This window comes from Mixophyes fleayi, chromosome 3, assembly GCF_038048845.1.
Source record: "Mixophyes fleayi isolate aMixFle1 chromosome 3, aMixFle1.hap1, whole genome shotgun sequence".
Classification (NCBI taxonomy): Eukaryota; Metazoa; Chordata; class Amphibia; order Anura; family Limnodynastidae; genus Mixophyes; species Mixophyes fleayi.
In genome coordinates this window covers 8,760,260-8,777,802 of record NC_134404.1, presented here as the reverse complement: position 1 = coordinate 8,777,802, position 17,543 = coordinate 8,760,260, and the positions used below count along the sequence as shown (strand labels likewise).

The window sequence follows — 17,543 nt, the reverse complement described above, 5'->3', positions numbered from 1 at the left end:
CAATTAACCTACCAGTATGTTTGGAGTGTGGGAGGAAATTGGAGCAGCCGGAGGAAACCCACGCAAACACGGGGAGAACATACAAACTCCACACAGATAAGGCCATGGTCGGGAATTGAACTCATGACCCCAGCACTGTGAGGCAGAAGTGCTAATCACTGAGCCACCGTGCAATATGAAGGATATTAGAAGCCACCAATCTGGGGTATACAAAGGACACTAGGCCAGAGCATTTATACAGTGCATACAACCCTGATGTCATTATATTTGCAGGAGTGATTATAAATGTATATGTCACTGTTCCACTTATGTGACTACACGATACAGACACTAGATGGCAGCACATTACGTTACAGGTGACACTGGACATTCTTTTGATCAATTTTATTGTGGAGACTGCAAGGATTTCATCATGTACAGATCATGGAATGACATCACATAAATTAACATTTTAAAAAATGAAGAAATTCTACTTTTCAAAAAAAAACAAAAAAAAAAACCACAAAGTTTGGCAGAATTCAGTGCAAGACGAGACGCAAATGTTTCCACTGTGGTTCAGTCAGATCCCCCACTTACAGAATCAATAGTACGTGTGTTACCTGAGATGCATACAGTATAGATGTAGAGATCACAGGAACACGGAGAAGATTTCTAGTTAGACCAGGGAACATACAGTACAAGTTCTAGAACTACCAATAAGATTACTGGATCAGATATGAAACCGGTATTGGCTCTAAGTCAGCCTTGTGCGTGTATACGTTGCAGAGTGTGAAATTCAAAGGCCTGAAAACAAGAAAAAACATCTAAACTAGAAATATGTGGAAAAGCTCAATGTGTTCAACATATTCAGTATAATTCCAGTTTTGTTTTTTTTATCCTCCACAAAATATGATTTTTATGGTTTTTTTTTTGGTTTTGCATATATGTTATTATTTACAAACTGTCCAGAATTGTGTAAGACACAATAGCACACTACTGGAAGACCAGTCGGTACATGTAGGCAGCAATGATTAGTGATGTCACAAACTAGTAATGGGCAGTGCTCACAGGTTAGGTAGGACGGAGCTGGTCATACCACCCAACCTGTCGTATCCCCGCCCACTGCGCCGTGAGGGATTTGATTGGGCCTTCACAGAACAGGAAGATCAGATGGGGATCTGGGCGTGGTTCTCAGTACAAAATAATTGCAGTTTTCTGCAATTTTTTTTTTGTAATGTTTATATAGAAATGTTGCAGGACAGATTAGTGGAATTTGGCATTGGATAAAACAAGGGGCTGGATTTACTAAACAGCCGGTTTGAAAAAGTGCAGATGTTGCCTATAGCAACCACCAATCCGATTCTAGTTGTGATTTATTTAGTGCAATCTACAAAATGATAACTAGAATCTGATTGGTTGCTATAGGCAACATCTCTACTTTCTCAAACCGGCTGTTTAGTAAATATACCCCAAGATGTTCAATACAAGAGCTTAATTATGGTAAATTATCCGAATCTTCCATTTACATGATGCAGAGAGATTTCTAATGTTTATGGCTTGATAAGACGGATGTTTACTTAATGAATCACTATCGTACAGTATAACGTAGCCATACATTGTGGTACAGTTACTATAGTCAGTTCTGATGTGGAAGATGATCAGTCATATATAAATGCAAGTTTTAGATTAAGCAGAATCAGTTTCCCTGAGAGAACACCTATGTAATAATGGGGTATATCTATATAACAACTGGTGCAGAGGAAAAAGATACTGGAACACACAGAAATCAGATTAGCAGGATTGTTATAAAGCAGTAGATGGGCTGATTGGCGGATATGGCTGTAGTGTACTGTCCTGTGAATGGGGGGGGGGGGGGCGGGGGGAGAGACCTTCACACCGATGAGGGGGGAACTAAAAAGAAAGTCTCAATTGGTCAAAATTTACCCGACTGTCACCAATTTAATTTTTCAGCATATAAACATCAAAATATTTCTAACACTAATTATAAATATTCTCCAATAATTAATCAGGTTTCTTATTTACAATACAAATGACAGTAAAGGCACAGGAGCTATTGCTGAACTCCACAAAACAAACCAGAGCTTCGTTTATACGAAGAGCCGCACAGATCGATTCACGGTTTTACGGTATTGTGAAATTATTGTTGATGTCTAATTAGGGTCACCCAGGGCACACCTACAACACGTGACAGCGACGGGCGACAGTCATTCAGGGGAGATTTTGCAGCAAATAATGCACATATAAATTAAAGTGTCCTGCAGACGACCTCGTTAACATTTTTTGGAATGACTGATCAGATTGTCATTATAAATACATGAAATCAGCAGCAAGCTCCCTGGAGCACTTCGCCTAATTCTGGATCAACACAACCAAGAAAAAGGCTAAAAAACCCCCGAAGTTCAACCTATGTACTATATATATATTTGTGCAGGAGGTTTTCTGGCACCAATGAAGTCAAACTATAACACCGATTGAACTAAAGAGCAATTTCAAGTACTAAACAGGAGTCCACAAGGCTGAAGACAGCAACGGTCCATAATGAGAGTCCACTACTGGCGAAACGTTTAGACTGATCTACACATGGATAAGACACAAGACTTGGCCAAGTGACAGAATGAGAAGATAGAGTCACAGTTTGTCCCGATCTCCATAAAACTGGATCAAAGCTTCAGATCACATAAATCCAGCTGGCTGCTGGGCTTGTTTGTTTTTTTGGCACTTTACTTGTTTCAAGCTCTTGGGAAAGTACCTACCAAAATCCCTCCGGTAAACGTGGACATTCAGCAGACCAGATCCCACACGGAGGAGCGAGAAGGACGGAGGAGGTCCTGAGAAAATAGACTGATCTAAGAACTATACAGGTCTAGGCTGGTCTGCTGCACGTACACACAAAACAAAACCACCCTTAAGTGAGAAGAACCTTTATGGAGTCTATCAATTTAATATGAATTAGTGAGGTGACCGAGGCGTGAGGCAGACACCTCATACCTCAGCGACATCATTAGTTCATTAGTAGCCTGCCTCAATCTTGAATACTGGTTCAGTCCACAAAACGTCAGTCCCCTCTTTAACAGTTTTCTGAACAAAAAGGTTAGGGTAGGGACATAGGAGGTTGGTGGTTTCTAAAAGCTGAATGTTTATGGTGGGATCAATAAACGATGAGTGTTCGCCCTGACTCAGGGAGGTCAATAAAATGGAACACAGAGAATTACACTGAAGCCGAAATTCAGTATGGAATGGATGGTACGAGACCCACCATGAGAGGTCCACAAGCTACGGTGTACAAAGGAGCTTGGCAAATCGGTCAAAGTGTTTCCTCCCTGACCTATAGGGTCCATAGTAAATTTATTTTATGACAAAAGAAAAAACAAAACAAACGAAAGTCAAAACACGTTGTTGAGGACACGTTCAGGAGACCACACCGGGTCGGTGGATAGTGGAGGTGTTCTGAGACCACATCTCTTAGTGTTATCTTAAGTACCATGACCCAGCTTTACATGATCTCACACATTGTATAGAACGTAAAATTGTGACATATTGGGAGGATATCCAGCCTGGAACAGCAAGAACAATATGGGGACACAAAAGGTCTAGAAACCATAGCGAGATTAGATTTCAGTCCACTCCATGGCTCTCCGAAGGGCATATTCTATTGAAGGAGAGACGGTGTTAGGATGACTAGATTAGTACGAGAGGGGCGCCCTCTGGTGGAGGAATAACACTGATGGATGATATTTAAATCACTGGGACAAGTCATTAGGACACTTCAGGAAATCCCGAGACCAGCTCAAGTGCAAACACACGACTGATCAGCACTTTGATCTGCTTATCTAGATAATGTGTCGTAATTAACTGTAAAGTCCCACAAGATCTCCTTACTAGGGTTACAGTTCTAGATGACATAAGTAGTACAGGAATCTCCGACCAAAGGCAGCTCCCGCACTGCAAAGATCAACCCTTTAGGTGGACAATAGACCCAGCCGACTACTGGTATTAAGGCAATCTATGTGCAAGGTTCTGGCATGGGAACTGGTGTTGGGGGATCCTTGGATAAGACCATGACAGATTTAAGGATCCAGATGTGGCTTAGGGAGAACACGGAGAGGTTGACACTATAGACTGATGGAACGAACAGGGTCATAGAAAGACAGGGTAACCTCTTCCTCGTTCTCCGAGATCCTGAAGGCAGCTCATCAGAACAGGAAACCCAGGCTCCTCCGTACGCTGACCGGCCGGCTGCTCCACATCCCCAGATGTCCCAAATCGGTACGTTCCAATCAAAGAGACGTCTCGTGGAGAATATACGAGTGTCCGCCGTCGGAACAAGGAAATCCTGCGTAATACTCTTCCACTTCGTCCTCCTTTGTCCCTTTCACACTTCCGTTCAGGAAACCGTTACAGGATTTGTCTGACTTTTTTGGCTCCGGGAGGTTCTGTTCACCCTATTCATAAGACAAATATTGTCAAGAGCAGAGACACGCACCACTTAATGCACGTGCTTTATTAAGTGACAGAGGGACATGTTCTACTAATGTGGCTCTAGCCCCATAATACTAACATTTTGCAAGAAAAACAAAAAAACCCACCCCTGGCCATGAACGCTGGAAATTATAAAAATATATAACTATCCTGTTCTCTGACATCTACTGCCGAGAACGGGGCCACCGGTACGGAAATAAAAGGAGGAGACAGAGCAGCCTCCCAGTAGCGGCTCCTGCAGTTAGATAGACCGTTCTGCCTGTACCGTAACTCTATAAGCCTTCATTAAAGATACATCATGGACTTTTATAATGTAGTTTTTTTGTGATTCAAACAAAAAAAAAAAAAACAAAACAATCCCCTACACTTTTTGGAGCCAAATTCACATTTCTAAACAGTTGATTTACAAATCCAGATAACAATTACCATTTTCCCCAGTATGCACTTTCAGGTTACTGTAAAGGATTTAGAATTCTGCAGCATATCCAGTGTCATGATGACTACTATGGCAACCAGTCACATGATGCAATAAGAAGAGAACCTATGGGACAACTCTCTGAGCTCTGTCCGCACTATAAAACTCTTCACCTGCTCTGCCGTGACATAACATGCGGAGAGCGTGTGCGTGTAAACAGCTGCCATACTGTCTCCCCTTGAGATTTTGAAAAGGAGACAATGATTATTGCTTTAATGTCCTAATTGGATTCATTGACACATTAATTGTATTGATGCCAAACTGCCACAATGGCTGCAAATTCTGTTTTTTTGTGACACTAGTGTAGGCTGTAGATGAAGTGTAATGGGGGCCCACAAACCTCTACCAATAAACTCCTAGGGGTATATTTACTAAACTGCGGGTTTGAAAAAGTGGAGGTGTTGCCTATGGCAACCAATCAGATTCTAGGTGTCATTTTGTAGAATGTACTAAATAAATGATAACTAGAATCTGATTGGCTGTTATAGGCAACATCTCCACTTTTTCAAACCCGCAGGTTTAGTAAATATACCCCTAGGGTTCATTTACCAATAAATAGACGCTTGTAATAAGCGCTGGCGATCGCCATAACAAGTCCTGACGTATGGGCATCAGTACACACGGACACTCACTACACCCAAAAATAGTCCAAGTAAAAGTCTACAGATAAAAGAGCAGACAACACCGTCTCTGCTCTCTTATGGCCTCATGTGGGTATATTTACTAAGGCAGAATAACAATAACATTATCAGCAATATACAAGCTTGGTGTCTATTCACTAAAGTGGCAAAATACCTTCATGGACATCAGCTGAAATGCAGAATAAGAGGCGGTTACTGATAACGGTGTGTTACCTTTAATAGCCTGGACTTGTGCTGCTCTCCTACCTCTGCAATGTGCCCCACTCCAAATCTCAGCCACTCCTTGTACCTCTCCGGCAAGAAAAACAGGATCTTGGGGAGAACCAGAAAGACCGTGCGGGGGTTCACGTCTTCACCCTTCATTGGGCCTGAAACAGAGAACGCTGAATAATAAGGAGACTGTGGGAAGATGGGAAATCTGGGTAATTTCTTGGCTTGTGAGGACACAAAATATCCACGTATAGATAAGCCTGTGTCACCCTTCTTTAGGCTCCTCAGTGTGGGGACGGATGACAGTCTATACTCCGGTGCAGCATCACACAATTGCACATTAACCATAGTTAGTTATTCACTTAGAATTCTCCATCTCTTCTCACCCGCCAGTTAACACTTCATATAACTTCATTAAACGTAGCGAGCTATAAATCTCAGATATTAGGTGACAAACTGAGATACTATAGGGGGGAATCACAGACATTATAACAGAACTTTCTATAGGCACCATATAAAACCTCTCTTATATACGGATTCAGAAACTATTGAGTTCACTGGACCTCTGTAGATTATACAGGTAGAAGATCTGTTTGAATCTAAGGTGTAAAACAATTACAAAAAGGATTATCACCCCCCCCTTTCTTGTACGAATATGAAGCATAATAGAACCTCTACATTTACATTAATCAGGGTAGAATTGTTTGGCAGTTGTATTCCCTGGGTCACAGTAATGAAGAGGTCTTACTCCGTATAGTCACAGAAGACAACACCCGACATGAGAGACTGCACAATACCAGCGTCAGTCACACATCCACGTCAGGAACAAGCGTGGTAACACCGGCCACACATCCACGTCAGGAACAAGCCTGGTAACACCGGCCACACATCCACGTCAGGAACAAGCGTGGTAACACCAGCCACACATCCCCGTCAGGAACAAGCATGGTAACACAGGCCACACATCCCCGTCAGGAACAAGCGTGGTAACACCGGCCACACATCCACGTCAGGAACAAGCGTGGTAACACCGGCCACACATCCACGTCAGGAACAAGCGTGGTAACACCGGCCACACATCCACGTCAGGAACAAGCGTGGTAACACCAGCCACACATCCCCGTCAGGAACAAGCGTGGTAACACCGGCCACACATCCACGTGAGGAACAAGCGTGGTAACACCGGCCCCACATCCACGTCAGGAACAAGCGTGGTAACACCAGCCACACATCCCCGTCAGGAACAAGCATGGTAACACAGGCCACACATCCACGTCAGGAACAAGCGTGGTAACACCAGCCACACATCCACGTCAGGAACAAGCGTGGTAACACCGGCCACACATCCACGTCAGGAACAAGCGTGGTAACACCGGCCACACATCCACGTCAGGAACAAGCGTGGTAACACCAGCCACACATCCCCGTCAGGAACAAGCGTGGTAACACCAGCCACACATCCCCGTCAGGAACAAGCGTGGTAACACCGGCAACACATCCACATCAGGAACAAGCGTGGTAACACCAGCCACACATCCACACAACCCTCCACCCGTACCTGTGAGCAGGCTGACGATGATGCCGACAATGACGACGGTGGTGGAGTTGTGAGCGCTGTACCACATGTAGGAGAGGGAGTAGAACCTCTGCAGGCCGGACACACTGGGAGGAGAGAGATGGGGAGACTGTGAGGAACTATGGACCCCAATGTAAGGAGGGCGGTGGTAGATTAGATTTAATGGTAGAACGCACAAACAGCTGATATATAAGCTACATAGACAGTAAGAACGATACCTACACAATGCACACAGAACACCGAACATATTCACTAACGAATATAATGACTCAATTGCCCTTTTTATGTGTTTATGTATCTTATGTACTCACCGACCCGAGAACTCCAGGCTGGAAAGTTATTGTTCAGCATATTTATAGAAGTAACCGGAGTCTACCGGTCACACACCTGACCAGCTGCTTCTGATTGGCTGATGGCTTTCCTCATTGATCGTGGCTATATTATAGGATTCTGTGTGTATTTATCGTTATCTGCTGTATTATGTGTACGTGGGTGTAAGTACATCTGCCGTAATCCTGGTGCATGTTCTACAGAGGCAGAGCTGGAAGCAGCATCAGATGCCTCAGACTATAGGATATTTTGGGCGGTAGATTACACCCACGTTGCGTTCGACCCTGCATCAGCCCCTATACGTCCGGTAGTCCGTTCTACGGGACCTTCCCCTTCTCACCTCTCAGCGGCTGCCCCAGAGGTCAGCACGGTAGTCATTATGGCAGTGGTGAGGTTCCCGACCTCTGGAGCGCTGGTCACATTCAGCAGGGGGCCGGAGACCGTCTGCATTCTGGAAACAAAACTGCCAATGCCGATCCAAAACGCCATGAGCAGTCCGGCTATCAGACCACTGATGGCCCCCTAGAAACACAGAGATGGACAGACACAGACTCTTCAATGAAATGAGAATGAGAGGAGAGGATTAGGCCTCACGATTCCGACATGTTGTGTGTTGTACGGGGGTTATTAGCCCCCACTAGTGAAAAAATAAAATAAAACCCTCCAAAAACCATTACTTTTACTGGCAGCGTTTTATTAGAATGCTGACAGAGGCCAGTGACAGCCCATTGGCTCCGGTGACACCATACACATCTGTGCCCTGGGGTAGGAGCGGCAGCGCCACGGCGGTGGCATCTTGGATGCTGTTGATCCATTTACCTGCATTCAATTCAGTGCCCTCCACTGACCCTCTAGGGGCCACAATGCATCCGTAACACAATAAAACTAATCCAGAAACAACAAATGTCTGTATGCGGCTAGAATTATAGTGCAGATGTAGGGAAAACAGAAGAGGTTTTATAATAACTATACATGTTACACATACAGAGCAGGAAGCAGATGATTATTACAGGAGTACTCACAATGGGATTGGTGAAGGGAAAGAAGAATCCCAGACTGAAGAGTCCTAGAAGGGGTCCTCCGACAATCCCGAAAATACTCAGAGCTGCCTTTGGGGGAGACAAGCAACAGGTGAGTATTAAATTGCCCCGGTCATTGCAAGAGAAGAGGAACAAGTGTCTTCCTGACAGAGCTGACAGGAGAGGTGCAGGGGTACATTAACCATACCCCCCAATATTTGTCATGTAGGATTACGGGCATGAGGAGGAGGGGCGGAGCCTCATCACTTTGGGGGACGTGGCCAGAACTCTAGGCTGCCCCAGACCCCTTCCCAGTGGGACATACCTCCCAACTGCCCCCAAAGCAGGACACACCACTCACATTGGGACAAATAGGGAGGGGGGTAATGCATGCACTAATCCCTGTAAGGAGCAAGGGACGGAGGGGCTCTGCGTATAACACAAGGTCACGTTTCTCTACAGGCGGCTTACCTGCAGCACGGAGCCCATCAGAGATGAAATGTAGGCCATTCCGAGGCAGAGGAGGCCGTACCCGAGAGCTGTATAGGAACCGGAAATGACAAAGTTAGCAGCTGAAAGCCATGGCAGCAAAGACATGATAGGAGAGGAAAGACTAAATGGCCCGAGGTCACTACAAGGCCGGCGCACTACAGAGACCGGACTGTACCGTAACAGATCAACGTTTCAGGCCCCCGTCATATGTCATCATCTGTAATAAAGCCGTAGAATGGGGGGGTACATTCACAATACATTATATCTACACACCATAGAGGGGGGGGGGGATATAACCTTGGTGGTGGAGGGCTGAAACGTTGGTGATGAAACACAACAGAGTAAGGTGTGATATGGGGAGGGGTGGTGATATGGACAATGCATACACAATGTGCATACTGAATCAGGACATCATGCGTCAACTGAAGTTTTCATACCCAGAATCCAGTGGGGCCCTCAGGATACCGCAAACTGTGTGTGGTTCACATGTCTGCATCAGGCTGCAATCTGCGCAGGACATGAGAGTTTACCACGCAGTTTGTAACGTGTACGCTCATTACATGGGATGGCGGAGATGCAGAGATGGTCGGAAGTCATTTTTGCAGCAAAATGGATGGAGTATGGATCAAACACGACAATTTATTAATATTGTATCTATGACAATTTTCTAGCAGCACACAAAGCCATTACATACACATCATTCAGTACACAACAGATAGGTTTACTTCATATATCAAAGTTGTCAAAATGTTTTATAGGAAATGGATCATTCAATCATCACCCCCAGTATAAACAGCTTCAGACCTTCCTGTAAGTGTCTGCAGTACATTTAATGTACCAACAATGTAGACATTGTGATGGCGGCCATTCTGTGGCCAGAACAAGTAGCCGTGAGGCGGCAGCCAATCAGTGCTCTGTGAACGGATGACATCACTGGCCCAACGTAACCATAGAGACCTACAGCGGTCATACAAGTAACAAGCGGCATTACTCACCCAGCCCTTTACACAGCAGCGTCGCCCGGGACTCTCGGAGGTTCGGAAAGTGGGGTTTGATCAGGTCCTCCATGGTAACCGTGGCCAGAGAGTTAAACGCGGATGAGATGGTGCTGGGGACAGGGAGACAATACATTCATACAGTTATACCGCTCCCCAACCCTCCCACTAAACCCTTATGGCTCAGATTTGCAACTATAATTTAATTATCATCTATTGAGTTTATCCAAAATATGAAGCTGCTTCACATAAAATAAAAATACAAATGTACTAGAATAAAGAAGGAGAATAAAAGCTCTTCCATGTAAGGCCCCATTAGCGCTCCATAGTTACCTCAGTATTATAACTAGGGGGAAGATTAGTACAATATTAATTAGTGTTATTACTCGTTCCAGAGGCAACGTGACAGTGGTGGGTGGTTTAATTATATAGTTATGGTCTGTAAAAGTAGTAATAATGCTAGACAGAAAAATACAGATTTAGGAGGGGACAGGGGGCTGCGATCGCACACATTCTTACCTGAGTGCACCGCTAAAAAGACAGGCAACAAACAGCCCCGGGAGGCCGGGTAGGTCCTTCAGAATGTCCATGACAAAGTACAGGACCAACTATGAAGAGAAAGAAGTCAACGTCTGTATTATACCGAAACAAAGCGCTACATCTTGTCTTACGACTGCGGCTCAGCCCTGGGTCATTACCATGCAAAGGGCCTCGCCCCAAGTCTGACCAATAATTTACATTGGTGGAACGAGACCGCAGGCAAGGTCATAGCACCACTAATGGGGCCCAGGATCTTCTCAGGTTACCATGCTTGTGGGACTTACCTGGTCAGGGACGGACACTATATCCGGGTCCAGGATCTCATTCTTCTGGTAATAGGCAAACATTACCAGTCCGGTCAGACACCCGAAAGCCAGCACCAACTGCTGGCATGGAAAGACTGTGTAAATGGACCTGGGGAGAACAGACACAGAACGGAATCAGAGACATGCAAGGTACTCCCGATCCAGATCTTTCCACACAGCATGGTTGTGCTATTAGTTTGCAGAAGTCCATTACAGACAGCTGGAACACCTCCCATTTCTCCGAAATGGTCTCCTGATGGGATCGAATACAGGTGAATAAAGCTGCAGACTGCAGTGATAAGTAGAAAGTATAGGGCAACACAAATGTGATATGTAAGCAGCCAGAGGGAAATAGGGAACTCCTATCCCTAGACAAATAGGATATAATAGAAAGTACCTCAGCGCTAGAACAATGAAATGTATAATGTGTTTAATGATACACAACAGGAAAACGTGGTCTAGCCAGACCCATGCAGCAAATGACAATCAGGGAAAATACATATGATCACGTAGTGAACGGAGTCACAATAAGCGCCATAGCAATGAATAGCATGAGTGTCAATAATGTCAATGACCGGTGTAAACAGCCGGATAGTTCTGGAGGATTTACAATCCTCCTCTGGAAGGAAATCCTCCCCTAGGTGCAGATAAATCCTATAATAAATGCAAATGTAGTAAGCAGTTCGTATTCCCACAATAAGTAAATAATCTGCAGTGATATAAGCTGCTGTGACATCGGTGGTCATGTGTCCTAGTAGGAATCAACCAATCTATAAAACATTTTTGCAAGAAAAAGACTGCAAAGCTGTTAGTCACACTGTCTGCTCTGCTAGGTAAGCCCCTCCCCCCTGGAAATGGCAGCTGACAGGGGACATATCACTCACCAGATGGCTTCCTTTTCTGTGCGGGAACTGAGGTAACGCTGCACCTGGGCCTGGTTCACCCCATATAAGGACAACATCAGGAAAATGCCTCCGATACCCAAAGACCAGACGGAGTGACGTGTAAACGGGTCCGGATTAAAGCTGCAAGAGGAGAATGAGCAAGAGGTTATTATATTATTACTTGGGCTAGGTTTAGTGAAGCAAACTGCAGAGAATCTACGTATGACACTACAATGCAGAGCCATAGACTCTAAAGGGCCACTACAACGCCAAGTAATGACAAACACCGTCATCAGTCAGGAAGACTAGCATGGATCTAAATCACCCGACTAATAGCCCTTTAAGTTTCCAGCACTCACTTTATCCCAGAGATCTTGTTGTTCGCCAGGGCGATGTCCCAGACTTCTTGTATCCCGCCCACCTTCGCCGTACCAACAATGATCACCGCCAGCTGCCCAGCGAACATCACCAGCGTCTGGATGACGTCGGTCCAGATAACGGCCTTCAGACCGCCCTGAGCGGAGAGGACACGTAATCACGATCAACAGAGGTGTCACAATGAAGAAGATTCTTTATAAATTATAAAATTACATTTTTGATGACTGCTGTGTCAGAGTCTGTCCAGGTTTAATCGCATCTAGTTCACGGTCGTCTTACCAGAGTAGTGTACAAAGTGCAGACTAATCCCATCGTCACCACCGTCCCCCAGAGGTTAATTCCGGTTACTGGAAAGACAAACCGATCAAGAAATCAGCATCTTACTTATCCCATCCAGCAATTAGATTAGGTTCCACAAAATGTGTAATTTGCAATAATTGCAAAAAAGTGTGCACTAAATGATGCACGGCCCCCACCCTCCTGGGCAGACGTTGGCTTTGATTTATTGATAGTAGATAAAGGACATATAATTAAAGGTCCCCAGCACGACAAGCTTTATATTATGTGACAAATAAATTCTAAGCCCCAATATCACACAGCGAATTACAGATCCCGAGTGATTGCTTTGGGTCACATTACCTGCATTAAAGGCCAGCGCTGGAGCGTACAAGACCACCCCCATATATATAACCTGGAGAGAAGGATGAAACGTTACAGACCATTAGGTGATGTGCACTCTGGTATATTATTAAATTTCCTAATACAGAGGGTACCAGCTGTTCCCCTCTGGACTATCTCAGTCACCTTCAGGACATAACTACGACCTTGGACAGTTTTTTTTTTTAAATGTGAATTAAAAAGTTTTATTTTTCTGCCACACTGTTCAGTGGACACTGCTGTCTTATTCGTGATTAGAGTTATTCTTTCATCCCAATCATTGAGTAAAACTACGTCACTGTTTACAAGCTAAGAAACCTCTTTATATGAGAGACAGCTGTCAATCATTCACACAGGGGGACCTCTAAAGCAACGACTATAAGGATCCAGCTCTTCCATGAAGTTACTCCAAGGGGGAGGAAAGAGCAATAAGGAACTGGACAATAATCTGGCATCCAGCAAACAAACACACTCACCATCTGGAAGATAAAGGTGATGGTGCCGCAGATCCGCACGGCTTTATTAAAGCGCAGCTCCAGGTACTGTGTGCGAGAGAGAGAGGAGGGAACAGTCACTAGAGGGTAGAGGAGTCGCTCTCCCCATGTTACAGTGTAAGTCTAGGATTCTCTACGTTATCAGTAATATAACCTGCATTATGCTTTTAGAAACTGCAGGGGTTTAAAAATAAATAACAAAAAACCCAGATGATTGGCTGATCAGTCGTTCTGCAGCATTATGTTGGAAATAAAACACATACAAAAGCAGCTTCTAAACATCTGTGTGCTGAAGAACTTGGCCAGCCGTAAAACGAGCAGCGATAGCGATCAACTTTACATTTCATTGTACAAATAAAGATATCAAGTAATTGTGTGTTACATGAAAATACAGCCAGTATTTATCTTATGTGCAATATAATAAACTAATTTGCACCCCGTGTTTTGTAACATGGTTTTGTCCAGGTACAAAGTTACTCCTTTTTTTGCTTTGCTCACCTTAATGACTCAGGCTCGGGCTGCTTTGTTTGTAAAAGACAATATACATACAAGGAGCTGGCAATTCTATTTTAGTGACCATTAACACTTCAATAGCATGGGAAACCCCCTGAAGGATGGAGAGAGCAAAACGTAGCTACGTGCAAGTGAGATAGAGGTTTGTAGTAGGGATCAGGAAATCCCTATTGTTAATCCTTATTAGACATTACTAAGGAATTCCTTGATAACATTTCTAAAGATTCAGAAAAATAAAATTAAAAGTTGTCAGAGCTAAAAGGTTTTCATATAGGTGATGAAAGTCCATGACAATGACTACAATGATAAAACCGAGTGGTTTACTACTAAACTGTAATACACAAGTGCAGATTTTCAACAAAGACTTCTATATACGTTTAGAAGTTTCATCATGTTACTAGATTATGCTCGGTCAATAAACCACGGATAAATTGCCGCCAAGTGTAAGCATTAGCTTTGTTTAACTGCGTATGTTTAGTACACACCCGTAGGACGTAAATGTGGGGGTTTAATGGTAAACAGCAATGTCTGGGATGACAACACATGCGCTCCTACCTCATAGGTGCTGGTGAGTCTTAGCCGGTAGAAGACTGGTATGAAGATGTAAGCGGGGATCAGCAGCCCAATGACGTACGAGCAGCCAAGGAACCAGTATTCTGTACCAAACCTGTACATTTCTGATGGGACGCCCAGAACCGCCACGGCGGACTGAAAGGTGGCCAGGAGGGAGAGGGCTACCGGCAGGAAGCCCATGCTGCGATTGGCCAGCAGGAACTCCTGGGTTGTCCGTTGCTTCCCACCGCTCAAGGCATAGTACAGTCCAATAGCAGAGGATAGGACCAACAGCAGCGCAAAGATGATGTAATCTACCGTAGAGAACCTCATGACTGGATCAGTGGTGCCGGTAGACCGCCCAGTCGTGCCGGTAGACCGCCCAGTTGAGTTAGTGTCTGTTGAAGGCTTCAGCAAACTGTCACTACAGCATCAACCTTCGCTCATTCATTCTGGAGCTCTTCATGGCCGAGTAATCATCATAACTCTTCAGAAGCACAAATTCACTGCACCACTTGCTTTACAGGATACATCATCACCAAGCAACCTCCTTCTATAGCGACCAACTGCGTCTAACTCCGTCTCTGCTCCACGAAGGATCCGGCAGACTACAGAAGAATTTATCCCAGCTAAATCCTTAAAAGGTGCTTGTAGATCTGTAACGACAGGAGACAAGTCAGAATTTAACCAGAATAAAGTTAATGCATTACCCTAGAGATGTAGCAGAGAATCATTACAAGAGCTTAGGAGGGTTGAAGTCCAGTAATGAAGTGTGCTCTGGCACAGGGGTGAGTGGAGTTTGCCATGGATGGGTAATTCAGGAAAGGATATCCCAGTCTTGGATGAGGCAGTTCTGGGTAATTTTGGTTTGGCCGGGGTCTATACTGCCTGGATAACTTCCATCAGGTTACAGCAGATTATATAACAACTAGTGGAATAGTTACCGGTTTATTAAAGGAGGATACGGAACATACAAACTGTATTTGTTTACTGGGTATAAATGAAAATTCCACTTCATCATCATTTATATAGCGCCACTGATTCCGCAGCGCTGTAAAGAGCACTTACATCAGTCCCTGCCCCATTGGGGCTTACAGTCTAAATTCCCTAATATACACACAGACAAAGAGAGACTAGGGTCAATTTTGATAGCAGTTTTGAATTAACCTACTAGTATGTTTTTGGAGTTTTTATAACATTCCCAGTGGGATGACGGACAGGGAGCCTGGAGCAGAGAAATGAATATTCTCTAATTATCAGACTCATCAGAGGTGAAGATTAGATGAAGATTTGCTCATTGCACATCAGACGCAGGATCGAGAACATACAAAACATCTCAACTCCTCCAAAGTACTAAATCTTCACATACAGCTCCGCACAATGACCACAGTCCACAGATGAGGCCGGTTACAGTAAGCCTACGGCACAGGTTTAATCAGACACTCGCATACACCGAGGTGGACTTAGGATGGACACACAAGTTACGTTGGATAGTCTAGAAGATATAACCCTGCGCTTGGTGAATCCCGTATTATACCTTGTACCAGCTGTGTGACAATATAAATGCCCTATATGTATACAAAGACTAACACTGCTATCTGTGTGTATCTAGTATAATGAGAACAGGAGCTATTGGTTCATCCTTAGATCAAAACATGGAGGTCCTACACTGACCGATATGTTTCAAACACCTTTATAAACAAGACTCTCCTCCAGGTACAGGGTCTCACAACGGCTGCCTTGTAAGCAGCACCTAAACAATACCCGATACCCATTATGACTCACGTTCCAAATAGTTCTCACAGAAGACCCTTGTCCCCCAGGAGCAGCAGCTGGTCCTGTATCTACAGTAATCAGGCGAGGGCTTCCAGACTGGCAGGAAGGAGCAAGATTTACTCCCTATATAGGTGCAGCTGATATATATCAAGCACCACCGATAGTGGCTAGTGGTCCCCATGGTGTATCCTGTACGTGCCACATCTAGACAAGATACACTCATGTACAAAACACAAGCAATAACCACACGGCAAATGCAGACAGTGTTACCTGGTCTCTCCACGGACCTCAGGGTCACAGATCACCACGTACTGGATGTAGATGCTGCATCAATTCCTGGTCTGGGGGACACTGCGCTCATATACCCCCGTTCCCTCACCTGCCTAGAGGGAGAGCTGGTGTAAAGACTCCTCTCACAGGGTGATGGGCGAGTCCTTGAATACAAGTGGAGCTGATAACGCGCAGACCCCTGGTCGGCAGATGTCTGACTGTGTGATTGTACAGCCATGAACACACAATAGCTGTAGATTACAGAGCTAATCATTCTGACTTCAGTGAGAGGAGCAGCTGCCCACATATAGGAGCCGCTCACAGGATTTATCTCCCAGCGGTGATAAGAGACTTATTACAGGACAATTCTCTGAGAGATGTGAGAAATCACAAGTTCAGCAACATCACCCAAACCCCATCTACTTCCACATTTACACTGTGCAAAGCCAGGCAGCTTTATGGGGGAAGCAAGTTCAATACATGAGATCTGTAAAGTGTATTTTCATTATTAAAGCTCTGCTTGGATGTTTGGACTCATTTATTAAGGATTCTGGCTCTGTAGAATTAACACTCAACGAAAATAAGTCTCAGTTCTAAACCATGAAAGTAAAATCAGTGTTACCCACAATTCCTCTTATAGAAGTATTAGCGCCCACCACAGCTGCAGACATCACCATTTATTAATATAGCGCCACTAATTCCGCAGCGCTGTACAGAGAACTCACTCACATTAGTCCCTGCCCCATTGGAGCTTACAGTCTAAATTCCCTAATATAGACACACAGAGACACACAGAGACACACAGAGACACACAGAGACACACAGAGACACACAGAGACAAACAGAGACAAACAGAGACAAACAGAGACAAACAGAGACAAACAGAGACAAACAGACTATGGTCAATTTTGACAGCAGCCAATTAACCTACCAGTATGTTTTTGGAGTGTGGGAGGA

General features: G+C 44.5%; 1 protein-coding gene across 3 annotated transcripts in view; it reads right to left on the bottom strand.

The window, feature by feature from the left end:
* Positions 1-369: 369 nt before the first annotated feature.
* The window catches only part of SLC5A6 (solute carrier family 5 member 6), a 29,485-nt gene continuing 12,311 nt past the window's right edge, over positions 370-17,543 (bottom strand). For 2 of the 3 annotated variants that reach the window (XM_075201065.1, XM_075201064.1), the window contains 15 exons: positions 14,544-15,196; positions 13,458-13,523; positions 12,964-13,015; positions 12,604-12,671; positions 12,306-12,460; positions 11,947-12,087; positions 11,042-11,171; positions 10,737-10,825; positions 10,218-10,330; positions 9,202-9,269; positions 8,734-8,820; positions 8,052-8,233; positions 7,364-7,467; positions 5,809-5,963; positions 370-4,442 (listed from right to left, as the gene is read on the bottom strand). In XM_075201065.1, the coding sequence (XP_075057166.1) occupies positions 4,278-4,442; positions 5,809-5,963; positions 7,364-7,467; positions 8,052-8,233; positions 8,734-8,820; positions 9,202-9,269; positions 10,218-10,330; positions 10,737-10,825; positions 11,042-11,171; positions 11,947-12,087; positions 12,306-12,460; positions 12,604-12,671; positions 12,964-13,015; positions 13,458-13,523; positions 14,544-14,873 (1,905 nt within the window). In that variant the 5' untranslated portion in view covers positions 14,874-15,196 and the 3' untranslated portion in view covers positions 370-4,277. The remainder of the gene's footprint in view (positions 4,443-5,808; positions 5,964-7,363; positions 7,468-8,051; positions 8,234-8,733; positions 8,821-9,201; positions 9,270-10,217; positions 10,331-10,736; positions 10,826-11,041; positions 11,172-11,946; positions 12,088-12,305; positions 12,461-12,603; positions 12,672-12,963; positions 13,016-13,457; positions 13,524-14,543; positions 15,197-17,543) is intronic. The other variant, XM_075201066.1, reaches the window with a different exon arrangement.